Genomic DNA, 12,766 nt, shown 5'->3' with positions numbered 1-12,766 from the left:
TCGGCTCCTTTGGGGCAGGTTACAGAATGACAGGACTCTCCCCAGATGCTCATCGAAGGACCACACACACCAGGCACCATGGCACAGCGTCAGTCAGCCACTGCCGAGGGTGCCCAGGAATCAGTGACGTGGACAGGGCCATGGAGACCTCATCAAGAGCCACCGCCAGTACCCAGTGGAGGGCCAAAGGACAGGCCAGCCTACTCCAAGCTGCGGGACCTGGTGACCTAGCAGCTGCGTCCCCCAGGCCGATCTACTGTGGGCTGGAAGAGGGAATCGCCAGCCCGGGCAGCTGCAATGACCCTGAACTGGAGTTCAGGGGTTTCTGGGAGCTGATTGGAGAAGCAGCCAAGGGCGTAAAGCAGGGGAGCCCCGTCTAGGGAGCTGAGAACCTTCCCCTGGGGATCTGGGTGGGGGGATGCTGGGGAAAGGGGATCTCAGAGACTGTGGGTCCGGAAATGAGACTCCTCTCTTCACCATCCCCACACTGTGCCCCAGCCTGGGTCTGTGTCACCTCTGTGAGGTTCAGGTTCCTGACAGCCCTGGCCGGGGTCTCTGCGCTTCATCCCGGAGAGCTGAGCTCGAATCCCCACCGAGGGAGGCCCAGAGGGCAGGCTGGGGCGGAGGTGGAGGTGGAGGGGTGAGGGTGGGGTAAGGGCCACGCGATTTGGCAGCGGTGCAGGCAGAGAGGAGCTGGGCTTCGGGGAATCACTTGAAAATGGCTGGGAATGGGGCTGGGTATTTACAAAGGCAGGGGAAGTGGGAAAACAGGGTGAGGGACAGGCCAAGGAGGGTGGGACTTCAGAATTGAGAGGACCAGCTGCATGCTGGGGTGTTTAAAGAATGATAGCTGCCCTGGCTGGTGTAGCTCAGTGGATGAAGCACAGGCCTACGAACTAAACAACCGAGGTTCGGTTCCCAGTCAGGGCACATGCCTGGGTTGCAGGCCAGTTCCCAGCAGGGGACACACCAGAGGCAACCATACATTGATATTTCTCTGCCTCTCTCCTTCCCTTCTCCTCTAAAAATAAATAAATAAAATCATAAAAAAAAGAATGATAGCTGTTTTGTGTCATTTAATACAAATGGAAAAAGTGAAAAAAATGTAATGATGAGAAAAATTACCAACAAAATCAACAATCAAAACACAAAATCACATGGGATGGAATGATTTTTATAGACTAGTTCACAAGAATTTGAAGTTTTCAAGAAATGTGGAAGGAGATAAATGCAAGTATTATTTCCACTAAAAGGAAAAATAAGAATTAACAAATATGTTCTAAAATACAAGAACAGGTAGATTAAGAAAAAAATTACTTAGAAATCTTGGCGATATGAAATTAGCTATTGAAATTCAAAATTCTACAGATGACATGGGTGAATGCAAGACTGGGCTACAGTAAATAATTTTAAAATATGAAAGCTCATCACTCATTTATCCAAATGTCTAGCAACAACAGAATGAGTGAAATGTGGTACATTCAACAAAAGGAACACTACCCAGCAGTGGAAATGGATTAATCTCAGAAACACGAAACAACGTGACGTCTTAAAAAGTAAAACGATGAAACAGCAAGTTGCACAAACCGTAGAGGTCCACTTATGTAAAATTTTAAAAGGTGCAAAGCTAACCCATAAGCTATTTAGAAGACTAAACAGATTCGGGGTTGCCCTGGCTGGTGTAGCTCAGTGGATTGAGCACAGGCCTGCGAACCAGAGGATCGTGGTTCAATTCCCAGTCAGGGCACGTGCCTGGGTTGCAGGCCAGTTCCCTGCAGGCCAACTCCCAGCAGGGGATGAACAAAAAGCAACCATACATTGATGTTTCTCTCCCTCTCTCCTTCCCCTCTAAAGGTAAATAAATAAATAAAATCTTAAAAAAAAAATAGATTCGGGGTAGTGACATCTGCAAGAGGGGAGGGGAGGGGAGGGGGAGGGGCACACTCAGGGTGTTCAGAGCACCACTGTGTTCACCTTCCTCTTACACAGGTGGGGTTTGGCTGGATCATTATCCTATCCCTTCAACCCTTTTTTCTAAAAATTCTACTTTATTAATTCAATATTTAATGACAACAACCATGAATAAAGCCACACTTAAACACTTTATAGCGAAACTATGGAACACAGACAGAACCTTACAGGCTGTCCACGCAGGAACCATCACTGAGCCGGCAGCAGATCTTACAGGAAAAATTTACTCAGAATGTACTGTGAGACGTCAAACGTAACTCTGATCTATAGTGTTTTTCGCTGTTTTTCTCTTTTTGAGATTTTATTTATTTACTTTCAGAGAGAGGGGAAGGGAGAGAGAGAAAGAGGGAGAGAAACATCAGTGTACAAGAGACACATCGATCCGTTGCCTCTCGCACGCCCCCCAACCGGGGACCCAGCCTGCAACCCAGGCATGTGCCCTGACTGGGAATCAAACCGGTGACCTTGCAGTTCACAGGCTGGCACTTAATCCACTGAGCCACAGCAGACAGGGCGATCTATGGTTTTTAAACCAAGGGGCGGCGGGGTGGGGGGGGGAGGGGGAGTGTTGAAAAGTATTACAGAAAGGCAGAAGAGGAGAGAGGTAAAAATAAAACAAAAGAAACGGTTTATCAGAAAGCCAGCAAATCAGTAATCCCAATAAATGAAAATGGATTGAGGTCATCTATTAAAAGACAGAGATTACCATGCTAGACTTTTTAAAAATGTATACAAAAGACAACCTTACCAAAGAGATTTTGAAAAAAAAACCATATCCATGTGATGTTAGTACACGTCCCCCCAAAGCACATTCATATCAGACAAAGCTGAATATTTGACGATTATTTTGTGAAATCTCGAACGTAAGGGGAGAGAACTGTATAACGAGCCGGCATACTGCTCATCACGCAGCCTCGGCTGTACCTGCTCCCTCCTGCTCAGAGACGGGCACCTCCCCGAGTTCTGAGCCCTGGCCACAGCGGCACAACTCTGGGGGAAACCCAGATCCTCACTTCTTTCCATTTTTGCTCTGTCCACTCAAGGATCCCATTAAAAACAATCCCATTAAAAACTGCCCTTCAAAATACTCTGGAGAACTCTGCACTAAGAAGTGGTACCCAGTGGGATAGCAGATGCAAAAAGGAGAAAACTGTAAGGTAGGTTACGGATACATAGTTACATATGAAAATGTAGCTGACGAGAAGAAAGCCTGAAAAGAGAAGAGTTAGGGCAGTTTTTGCTGAGATGATAGATCAGTGGACAGATTTGTTTTCTGAATTAATACTTCCTCTGGGACTGTCGGGAGGCCTCTAGAAATTCTACAAGACAAAGGCCGAAAGCCTCTTGTGCAATCTTGCCGGCTTTCTCCTTTCTAAGAATGTTGGAGGAATGGCCAGATCAGTCCAACCAATCAATCAATCCATGCTCTCATCAGTTCATGTTGTTTTAATTTCATCTGTACAATAGACAATGCCCAGCAGGAAAATACTGAGTATAGATGGCTGGCACACACACACGACTCCCCCTTGCCTAACTGGTCCCCACTACAAATGTGCGTGAGAACAGCACTTCAAAACCTATCGGGCAGCCGACTCCAAACTCACTTGGGTGAACTGACTCTTTAAGGAACTATCTGAAACTCAATTTTGGAAACAATAACGTGTGTGTTACCTGGTTGCTGAAAGCAAGAAAGTCTCCGTGCTTGTCAGGTTTCAGTGTAATATCAAAACAGACCATCCACAATTATCTGCAATGTTCCTCCCCTTTTTTAACTACATGTCTGTGTAAGACTGAATTATCTTTGTAATGAGATACTATTTTTCAATTAATTAATACATATTTTGCTTTTTTTTTTGGTTTTAGTTGTTAATGCAGCCAATATCAATAAAGATAACCCCTGTAAACAAAGCCTTTTGGGATCCTCAATAATGTTCAAGAGTCTAAAGGTGCCTGAGATCAGGAGGCCTGAGAACCACTAAGGCAGATGATAAATTACAAAAATGTAATACTGACCAGGAGTCCATGATCTCGGAGAAAGTTAGAATTCATGTGCTTTGGTGCAGCCGGAGAAGGCTTCATGGAGCAGGGGCGGAGCTAAGCTGAGTCTGGGGGGTGGTCAGATCTGAAGGAGGGGGCTCTCTAGCCTCTGGGCATGAGTCCAGCACGAACACCAGCTTGGAGCTGAGAAATGGATCGAGAGAAACCAGCCCCAGCCGAGTGCGGGATTCGAGGGGTAGAACAGAACTGGGGAGAGCAGGCTCCGGGGCCAAGTGGCATCTGACAGGTGAGGAGGGAACTGTCCTACACTCTTGAGCAAGGCAGTGGCAATCCCGTGACAAGCATGAGGCTGGTGGCAGGAGGCAGGTGAGAAGGGGATGGTGAGGAGAAAGCTGAGAAATCTAGTGAACTTCTGCCCAGACTCAGACATAAAGATGAGGGTGAAAGCGTCAGCCAGAGGGACGTCTCCCAGTCCCCACAGCAGGTCTGGGTGCGACAGGGGGTGAAGGGGACAAGGGTGGCAGGCGAGCTGTCAATCAGTAGGGGTGGTGTTAGGAGACCAGTGATAAGACTGGAATTGGAAATGATTCTACAGAGATTCTAGTCACTGCTTTTTGGTTAAAAGCTTTCTCCCTAAATATCTAGATTTTAACAGGACAGGAGAGATCCAAGATATTTTCTACAGGAGTTGCCAGTCTCCTATCTCTGTTAGAGTACCTAGGTGTAGGGAATACTGACGTTGAAGAAATTCCAAGACTTCTAAGTTATCTTAAAAGAAAATAAAGATAAACTGAGCTGGAGAAAAGGCTCGGCTGAGTGAGGCTTCCCCTCTATCTGCCAGGCTCCCTTAAGGAGTCCTTCCTCCCCTGAGGATTAAAAACTCCAGTTTTGCCCTGGCCGGGTGGCTCAGTTGGTTGGAGCACTGTTCCATACAGCAAAAGGTTGTAGGTTCCATTCCCGGTCAGGGCACCCAGGTTAGGGGTTTGATCCCAGGCGAGGCATGTATGGGAGGCACCCATGGGAGGCACCCAACCGTGGTTTCTCGCATCGATGTTTCTCTCTCTCCCTTTCTCTCTTTCTAAAAATAGGCAATGAAAAAATGTCCTTGGGCGAGGGTTAAAATAATAAAAAAACCTTTAAAAACTCAACATAGGATCAACAGGGCCATCTTTTTTTGACATCTTCTCCCACCGCCTCCCCCCACCCCCTCACTTCACCTTCTGTACCAGAAGCTGCTAAAGGACATGCCAAGTCTGGTTTCTTTCCTTTTTCTTTTTTTGCTAATATCAATGTATGGTTGCCTCTCATGCACCCTCTGCCGGGAACTGCATCCCCTGCCGGGAACTGGCCTGCGACCCAGGCATGTGCCCTGACTGGGATTTGAACCACGATCCTCTGGTTCGCAGGCCCGTGCTCAATCCACTGAGCTACACCAGCCAGGGCTGGTTTCTAAGGTGCCTTGGGCATGATGGGAACTCGGGGCTTTATAAAGGAAAGTAGATGGAGAGGGCAAAGAAAGAGGGGGTGCCCCAGCAGCCATCAGGTCCTTGGCTGAAGAAAACCGCTAGCTTCTCACACTGGATCCCAGAAGCCTGTCTGAGATCTCAGCCTCGACTGAGCTCATCAGCTGTTTGCCACCAGATAACTCGGAAACACTCCACTGGATCCAGGAATTCCGCTTCTGGGTATTTATCTAAAGGAAATGAAATCGCTATCTCCAAAAAGAATATCTGCATCCCCTTGGTCACTGCAGAATTATTTACCATGGCCAAGATGAATGGAGAGAGAAAGGGTGGTGTGTCCGAATACAAAGGAGTATTAGTCAGTCACAGAAAAGAAAGAAGCCCTGCCATTTGTGACAACATGGATGGACTTCGAGGGCATCACACCGAGTGAGATGTGTCAGGCAGAGAAAGACAGAGCCTCTATGATCACACTTAGCCGTGGACTCTGAAATAAGGAAACCAAACACAGGACAGACTGGTGATGGTCAGAGGCCAAGGATGAGGAGGGAGGGCAACATGGGTGGAGGTGGTCAAAAGGTACAAACTTCCGGTTACAAGATGATGAAGTCCTGGGGGTGTTCATGCGCCACATGGTGATGGGAGGCACAGAGGGACGGCAGGACCCATTGTGCCAGCATCAGGCCTGTTCACTGGCACCATGTAGATAAGACTTGGCTGCCTATAAGAATCTTATCACCCTGGTGTGGCTCAGCGGATTGAGCATCAGCCTGCGAACTAAAAGATCGCTGGTTCGATTCCTAGTCAGGGCACATTGCCTGGGTTGCAGGCAGGAAGGACCCCAGTGAGGCGTGGGCAAGAGGCAACCAATAGATGTTTCTCTCCCTTTCTTTCTCTCTCCCTCCTCTCTCTCTGAAAATATATAAATAAACTATTTTTAAAAAGAAAAGAATCTTGTGCCCATAAAGGAATCCATTCTCCAAAGCAGGGCGAGATTCCCCGGGGATGCAGCCAGAGAGGAGAAAAGAGCTGCCTCCTGGGGAAGAACCTACCTCCAAGGCAATCATTTCCCGTGGGAGGGGTGTCGGTGGGAACTTCTCCAGCAACCGGACCTCCACCTCATTTTTCATCTCGTCTTCCAGAAAACCTGAGGGAAGAAACACCACCAGAGAGAGCCCAAGGTGATTATATATCCTCATACCTAGGAAAGGGGGTCAGGCAGGACAGTGGCTTTGACCGCTCAGCTGCCTGAATTGCCTCGGGGACCTGCCCCATGCAGCTCCCGGGTCCAATCTCTAAGCTCCCTGACCCAGCCTCCAGGATCACTTGGAAAGTGTCACCAGAGGGACAGGCTTGTTAATCAGGACCTGCAGGCCAGCTCCCTCCCCACCAGCTCCCAGTGAGACTGTGGGTCTGACTTACGGAGGATCCTCTCCATGGACTCGCACCTCCTGACTTCATTCACAAACTTCCTTTGGAAGCTGTTCACATTCACATTTAACTAGAGGCGGGAAAACACCACACGGCACACATTAGTAGCAGCGAATGCCATCGTACTGGTTGTTTTATTATATTTTTTAATGCTGGAGAATGTCACTGAAATTGTCTTAGAGAGTGCTATTTCCGTACAGAGAGAGGTAGCACAGGTAAAACACACCTTGGTGATCTTATACTCAACCCCCCGAATGCCTGCGCTCTGGCCTCCCTGGCTAGCCTTCTAAGAGACACAGAGCCCTCCCACAGTTAAGGTCCCCTCACTTCAGCTGCATGGATTACCCTCATGAGCCTTAAAATCCTCAATGGAGTCACAAATATAACAGGACCTTGAAAACTGCACAGCTCTATGCAATGTGTCAAGGTCATTAACAAAAATCTGGCGTCCTTGGGCTGCTGACCCCAGAGCTCAGCCCACTGAATGTGAGTGCGGGAGTGCCCCATGTCAGGTCCTGTGCTAGGAACTAGGGACACAAAGAACAAGACATGATCCTTCCAGGCAGGAGCTTAGTTTGGACCTTGACCTTGGTGAGGAAGGAGAGAGTAAAGACCAGTTTTCTGAACTGGATTCAAACAGCTTGATGAGGATCTAAGGTGCCCCTGGGAAATAATGCCCTGACAGCCCACTCGAGGCAGCAGTCCCAGGATGTCACGCTAGAGAATGTGACTCCAGGGTACTTTGCCCTTGGATGGACAAGTCAGGAAGCGTTCTCCTCGGAACGAGGCGTGGCAAGTGGCTATATCCCATGCTTTGAGGTTGCTGGACAGGAAGTAGAATATGATGCATCTAACGGATAGTGAGTACAGTGGAGCTCACAAACATTCCTGGAGACGAATGTGCAAGAAGGGAGGGTATGTCTGCCAGTCACCCAGCCAGTGATACCGCGGACCCGAGTGGGAGGACCAGACCCACGACACTGCTCCTATTCCAGCTCCAGCTCTTCTCCCTGAAACCTGTTCGCTACCTAACAAGAAGTGGTGTGAAAGGGCTGTGCACACCCACTCCACCCTGCTCTGGCCTCTGAAGAATGCAGTGCTTACATCTTTGAACTGAACCAGCCCAAGCTCCCCAAGCTCAGCGACACAGCAGTAGGCGGCCTCCACCTGGAGGAACAGTTGTGACAAACACATCTCCTCACTCCGAAAGACGGACGCCATCTTGCCCCGGCCTTGGTCTGCAGGAGACAAGGATGCCGCAGTTAGCCAGTGTGTGAAAACCTCAGGATGAAAACATTTTTGTTAAGCTGAATTAAATCAAACGGGGGGTGGGGGTAGGGGGTGGGGAAGGAGTCCAACGGGAACCACTCCCAATTTAAAAAGTAGAACTTGGGCCCTGGCTGGTGTAGCTCAGTGGATGGAGTGCGGGCCTGGGAACCACACGATCGCGGTTCAGTTCCCAGTCAGGGCACATGCCTGGGTTGCAGGCCGGTTCCCTGCAGGCCAACTCCCAGCAGGGGACCCATGAAAGGCAACCATACATTGATGTTTCTCTCCGTCTCCTTCCCTTCCTCTCTAAATATAGATAAATAAAAATCTTTAAAAAAATAAAAATAATAATAATAAAAATTAGAACTTGGGTGGTGAACACACAATACAATATACAGATGGTGTATCATAGAATGGTATGCCTGAAACCTTTATAATTGTATTAACCAATGTCACCCCAATAAATTCAATAAAAAACTTTATATTACACTCATGACCCAATATCTCCACCAGGAAGTTTCAGTAACATCGTACAGAACACATGGATCTAACCTAGATGCCCATCAATAGGGGGTGGTTAAACTGATACAGCACAACCCTGTGCAGTCAGTAAAAAGAAATAAATCTGTACATCCTCTATATGGAATAAGGATATTTATCTAGAATCCACTTCCATCAAAGACCCTCTAGAGGGCACTGCTGCTGCCAACCACACTGTTTCCCCCCAAGTCCCACCTTCTGGAAGAACGAGAGCTCACTTCGAGAGCGGGCCCCTTCTCCTCACGTCATTTAATAACATACAGAATATCGACTGTTTGCCAGACACTGGGTTTACCCCTCCTGTACTAATCCTCCCATTGTTCCATTTTCCCACAGGAAAAAGGTGTAAAGCCAGCCCCCCAAGGGTGGCATACTCTGGCCTCTGCCCCCCACCTGCTCTGGCTTCATCGCTCCCCACACTGCTCTGCAGACACATGGACTCTGCCCCCCCAGGCCCTTCCAGCCTCAGGACCTTCGTCCATGCTTTCCCCTAGATTGAGAACCTCAACCCCTTCCTCCCTGGCCCCTGGCCCCTGCCTCCCTGGGGGAGGCTCTGCATTGCCCAGGAACCTCTTCTCCCATAAGCCTTTGCTGACCCCCACCAACAGCCCCAGGGAACTAAGCCCTCCTCTAGTGCCCAAGAATATCAATCATCCACAGTTACTTGTTTACTGTTCATATTGCCCACTAGCCAGCAAAAGCCATGAGGTTAAAACTTGGTATATTTTTCACTCCATCACCAGTCTAGCTCACCATAAGCTTGCGCTTCAGAAATGTTTCCCAATTTATCGACTGGAAGCTAACTTCCTCCTCTCCCTCCTGAATATATAGTCTGGTCCCTAATTTTGCCTTTTGACAACAAAATAAATCAACTTTTCACATTGCCCTCTCTGATGGATGAAGCAATGTTTTCATAGAAAGAGACAGAAGACTTTGCTTCATGCAGACCTAAAAGCGCCGCGTCCTACCCCAGCTTCTTCCAAGCAGGTCCTGGACTGGGGGCTGGAGGCCTGCAGCCGGGGCTGCAGCTCTCCGGGAACTTCCTTCCACCAACCCCAGAGCGAGGAGCCTTTGCCGGCTGGGGACTCCACAGGTGGCCTCCCTGGGGTGACAGTGAGGCAGCCACTCAGGGTACTTCTCCTTCCCAGGCTCGCCCGGAGAGCCTAGAGGCAGGCTCTTGTTGTATCAACACAGGTCTGAGTGAGGACAAACCTGCTCAAACCGCACTACCCCCAACCCTCGCCTGTGCCCTCTGGTAACAAGGAAGCACGGACTGTCTTTTGCAACGAAAGTGACTTACCCTTCCCCGCCCTAACCTTGAATGCAGGGCTTGGGAAGAGGTTTCTCAAGGCCTCAGAAGGGCCCAGAGACGGCCTGCCTCTGATGTGTATCTGCCACCCACAGCAAAGCACTCCTTTCCGTGGGAACAATGAAATCCCATTAAAAAGGAGTTTTGGAGAAGAAAAAAAAAAATCACACTCCTCATCCTATCAACAATTACTTTCAAAAACACTTTACTCTGAAAGGAGAACAGACAGATAAAACCTTATAAATACCCGACGGCTAAAATTCTTATCTTACCGAAGACGGTGTCCTTCCCGGTTATTTGCAGGAGGAGTAAAGAGCAGGGGATGAGCCAATCGGAGGCGTTCCCCTTGGCCCGGTGCCGTGCTCCGCAGGGCTCTGCATTCACGTGGACCAGCTTCTGCAGGTGGGGCAGACAGGTACACCTTGGGGTACCTGTAAAACGTACCCCAGACTGAGGGGTGCTTTCTGTTTTGTTGTTTGTTTGTTTTTTACTTTTTATTATGGAAAAATTAAAGCAGCTGCAAAAGGACAGGGAACAGTGCCCGACTGGGAGATGTAGAGACCGCTGAGCGTCGGCAGTTCTTCATTTTTGTACCATCTCTCTGCTTCTAGCTGCCCCGGGTTATTTGAAAGCAAATCCCTTACATCACATATTGCTCTCAAAATATTTTAGTATGCATCCCTAAAAGACAAGGATTATTTCACATATGTATGTGCACACACACACACACACACACAACTGGATCTTGAACCTGCAACGACCCCTCGCCCAGTCTGCTCCCCTCTTCTGCCAACCACCTACCGCTGACCATCTGCATGTAACTTTTTAACATGAATTACTTCGTTGACGAGAGAGAGAGAAACATCGATTTGGGGTTCCACTTATTTATGGGTTCAGCCGCTGATCCTTGTACGTGCCCGGACTGGGGATCGAACCCAAAACCTTGATGCATTGGGATGATGCTCTAACCAGCGGAGCTGCCCAGCCAGGGCTGCATATAACTTTTGACTCACCCAGCACATGACTACCGATAGCCTGCTGTTAAAATGAAGCCTCATCAATAACATGAACAGTTGATTAACACATGTTTTGTATATGTACCATACACTATAGTCTTACAATAAAATAAGCTAAAAAATGTGTTGTCTAACCACTATGCTACGTACCTGAAACTAATACAAAGTAATAATGAATGTGAAAAGAAAATAAATGAACTTCTGATTAAATGAAAAAAAATGTTATGAAGAAAAAACATTTACAGCACTGTATGTATTTACTTTTAAAAAAGCTGCACATAAATGGGTCCACATAATTCAGACCCATATTGCTCGCTCAAGGGTCAACTCTATATCCAACACCATGGTCAGGTCTAAAATACCACAACAAGTCCTTGACATCGAATACCCCCCTCATTGTTTGCATTTCCCAGCTTGTCTGAGATCTGCCTTTTCAATAAGCCCCTGAGGTGATCCTTTCATGTAATCAGATCGGAAGCATCTCTTTGAGAAAACAGGGTGAAAGCTTGAACTGGAGCCTGGAGGCAGCAGGGAAGAGCCTGGTGCAGGCATTTGAGAACCATCAGCTTCTAAGTGCAGGGTTCGGAACCTGGGACAGCGGAGGCAGGGCCTCTGAGGGCGCAGGCGCGGAAGGAAAAGGCGCTGCTGGGGTTTAAGCAGAGTTCGCCTGCACCCACCCGTCCCCGAAGGGCAGATCCGCACGAAAGTTCAGACTCACCAGGGCCAAGTTCCAAAGGCTGAACTCCGGATTCGCAGAGCGGAGCCTGAAGGTCAGAACTGGGGCCTGCAGGAGGAGACACACAGAGTCAGGTGAGCTCCTGGGGGCAGGAGGAGCCCCCGTCCCAACCCCACCCCAGCCCAGGGCCCTGCACCTCTTCACCCCAGCTGGGGGGTGCTGCGTCCTCCCTCAGCTGCGGAGCCGGAGCCGCAGTTCTCAACGTCCTGGAGCCCAGGAGTCACTGAGGAACACACAGAGAAGAAAGTACATCTTGATGGCCAAGAGCAGAGTCCAGAGCGGAACTGCCTGAGTCAGGATCTCAGCTCTGCTGTTTACCACACGTGACCTTGGGGAAGCTGCTTAACCTTGGGGGGTGGTGTCCTTAACTGCAAAATAGGAGAGGATCTTAGATATCTGTTTAGAATGTGGAAGCACAAGGGAGAGGTTATGTTAAAGTTCGCTTTTTCTTCTCCTGAAGCCCCAAGACAAAGGTGCAAAAGGCCAGCACACTCCTGGGACCCCGGCAGGACTAGAAACAAGCACAATCTCTCCAAAGGGCAATTTGCACGTCCTTTGACCTGATCATCCCCCTGGAGGAAGCTCATCCTAAAGAAAAAATGTTAAAAACATAAACCAAATTTAACTCCAGTAATGTCCACTGCAGGACTATTTGTAATAAATGTGTCGCTGTAAACAACCTGACGTCTTTCATCAGTTCCATATTTACTGAGAGTCTGTGTGCCTCTGAGCTCCGGGGACAGGGCCATAAACAGCGACGAGGCCTTTCTCCAGGAAGCTTTGTCCACAGGGCGGGAGACAGTGGTAAACAAGGAATCGGTCAGCCAGATTCTGCAAGTTTGCTGAGTAGTGCAGTTGCAGAAACATGGGCTTTAGAGCTACGGCAGCGACTTTAGGGAAGTGGTCAGGGAAAGCCCAGCTCAGAGGGAGCGTCTGAACTGAGGCATGAGGGTGCAAATGGGCCAGTCTTGCAAACAAGAAGTTGCGGGAACAGCAAAGCAAAAGCCGAAGAGAAACACCCTTGCTTTGGCTC

General features: G+C 48.8%; 1 protein-coding gene across 7 annotated transcripts in view; it reads right to left on the bottom strand.

Moving 5' to 3' along the window:
* Window positions 1–12,766, bottom strand: part of ATP6V0A4 (ATPase H+ transporting V0 subunit a4) — a 71,427-nt gene that overhangs the window by 42,104 nt on the left and 16,557 nt on the right. Inside the window, exons 1-7 of one of the 7 annotated variants that reach the window (XM_037049108.1) lie at window positions 11,870–12,026; window positions 11,716–11,781; window positions 10,254–10,412; window positions 9,641–9,774; window positions 7,968–8,170; window positions 6,855–6,933; window positions 6,485–6,579 (exon numbers count right to left, since the gene is read on the bottom strand). In XM_037049108.1, coding sequence (XP_036905003.1) covers window positions 6,485–6,579; window positions 6,855–6,933; window positions 7,968–8,084 — 291 coding nt within the window. In that variant the 5' untranslated portion in view covers window positions 8,085–8,170; window positions 9,641–9,774; window positions 10,254–10,412; window positions 11,716–11,781; window positions 11,870–12,026. Of the gene's footprint in view, window positions 1–6,484; window positions 6,580–6,854; window positions 6,934–7,967; window positions 8,171–9,640; window positions 9,775–10,253; window positions 10,413–11,715; window positions 11,782–11,869; window positions 12,028–12,766 lie in introns of those variants that run through there. The other 6 variants (XM_037049109.1, XM_037049105.1, XM_037049112.1 and 3 more) reach the window with 6 other exon arrangements.

Source organism: Sturnira hondurensis, unplaced genomic scaffold (assembly GCF_014824575.4).
Source record: "Sturnira hondurensis isolate 20B ecotype Veracruz unplaced genomic scaffold, ASM1482457v3 Scaffold0006437, whole genome shotgun sequence".
Lineage (NCBI taxonomy): Eukaryota > Metazoa > Chordata > Mammalia > Chiroptera > Phyllostomidae > Sturnira > Sturnira hondurensis.
Note: the sequence above shows the minus strand (reverse complement) of the source record. Positions and strands in the feature narration are given on the sequence as shown.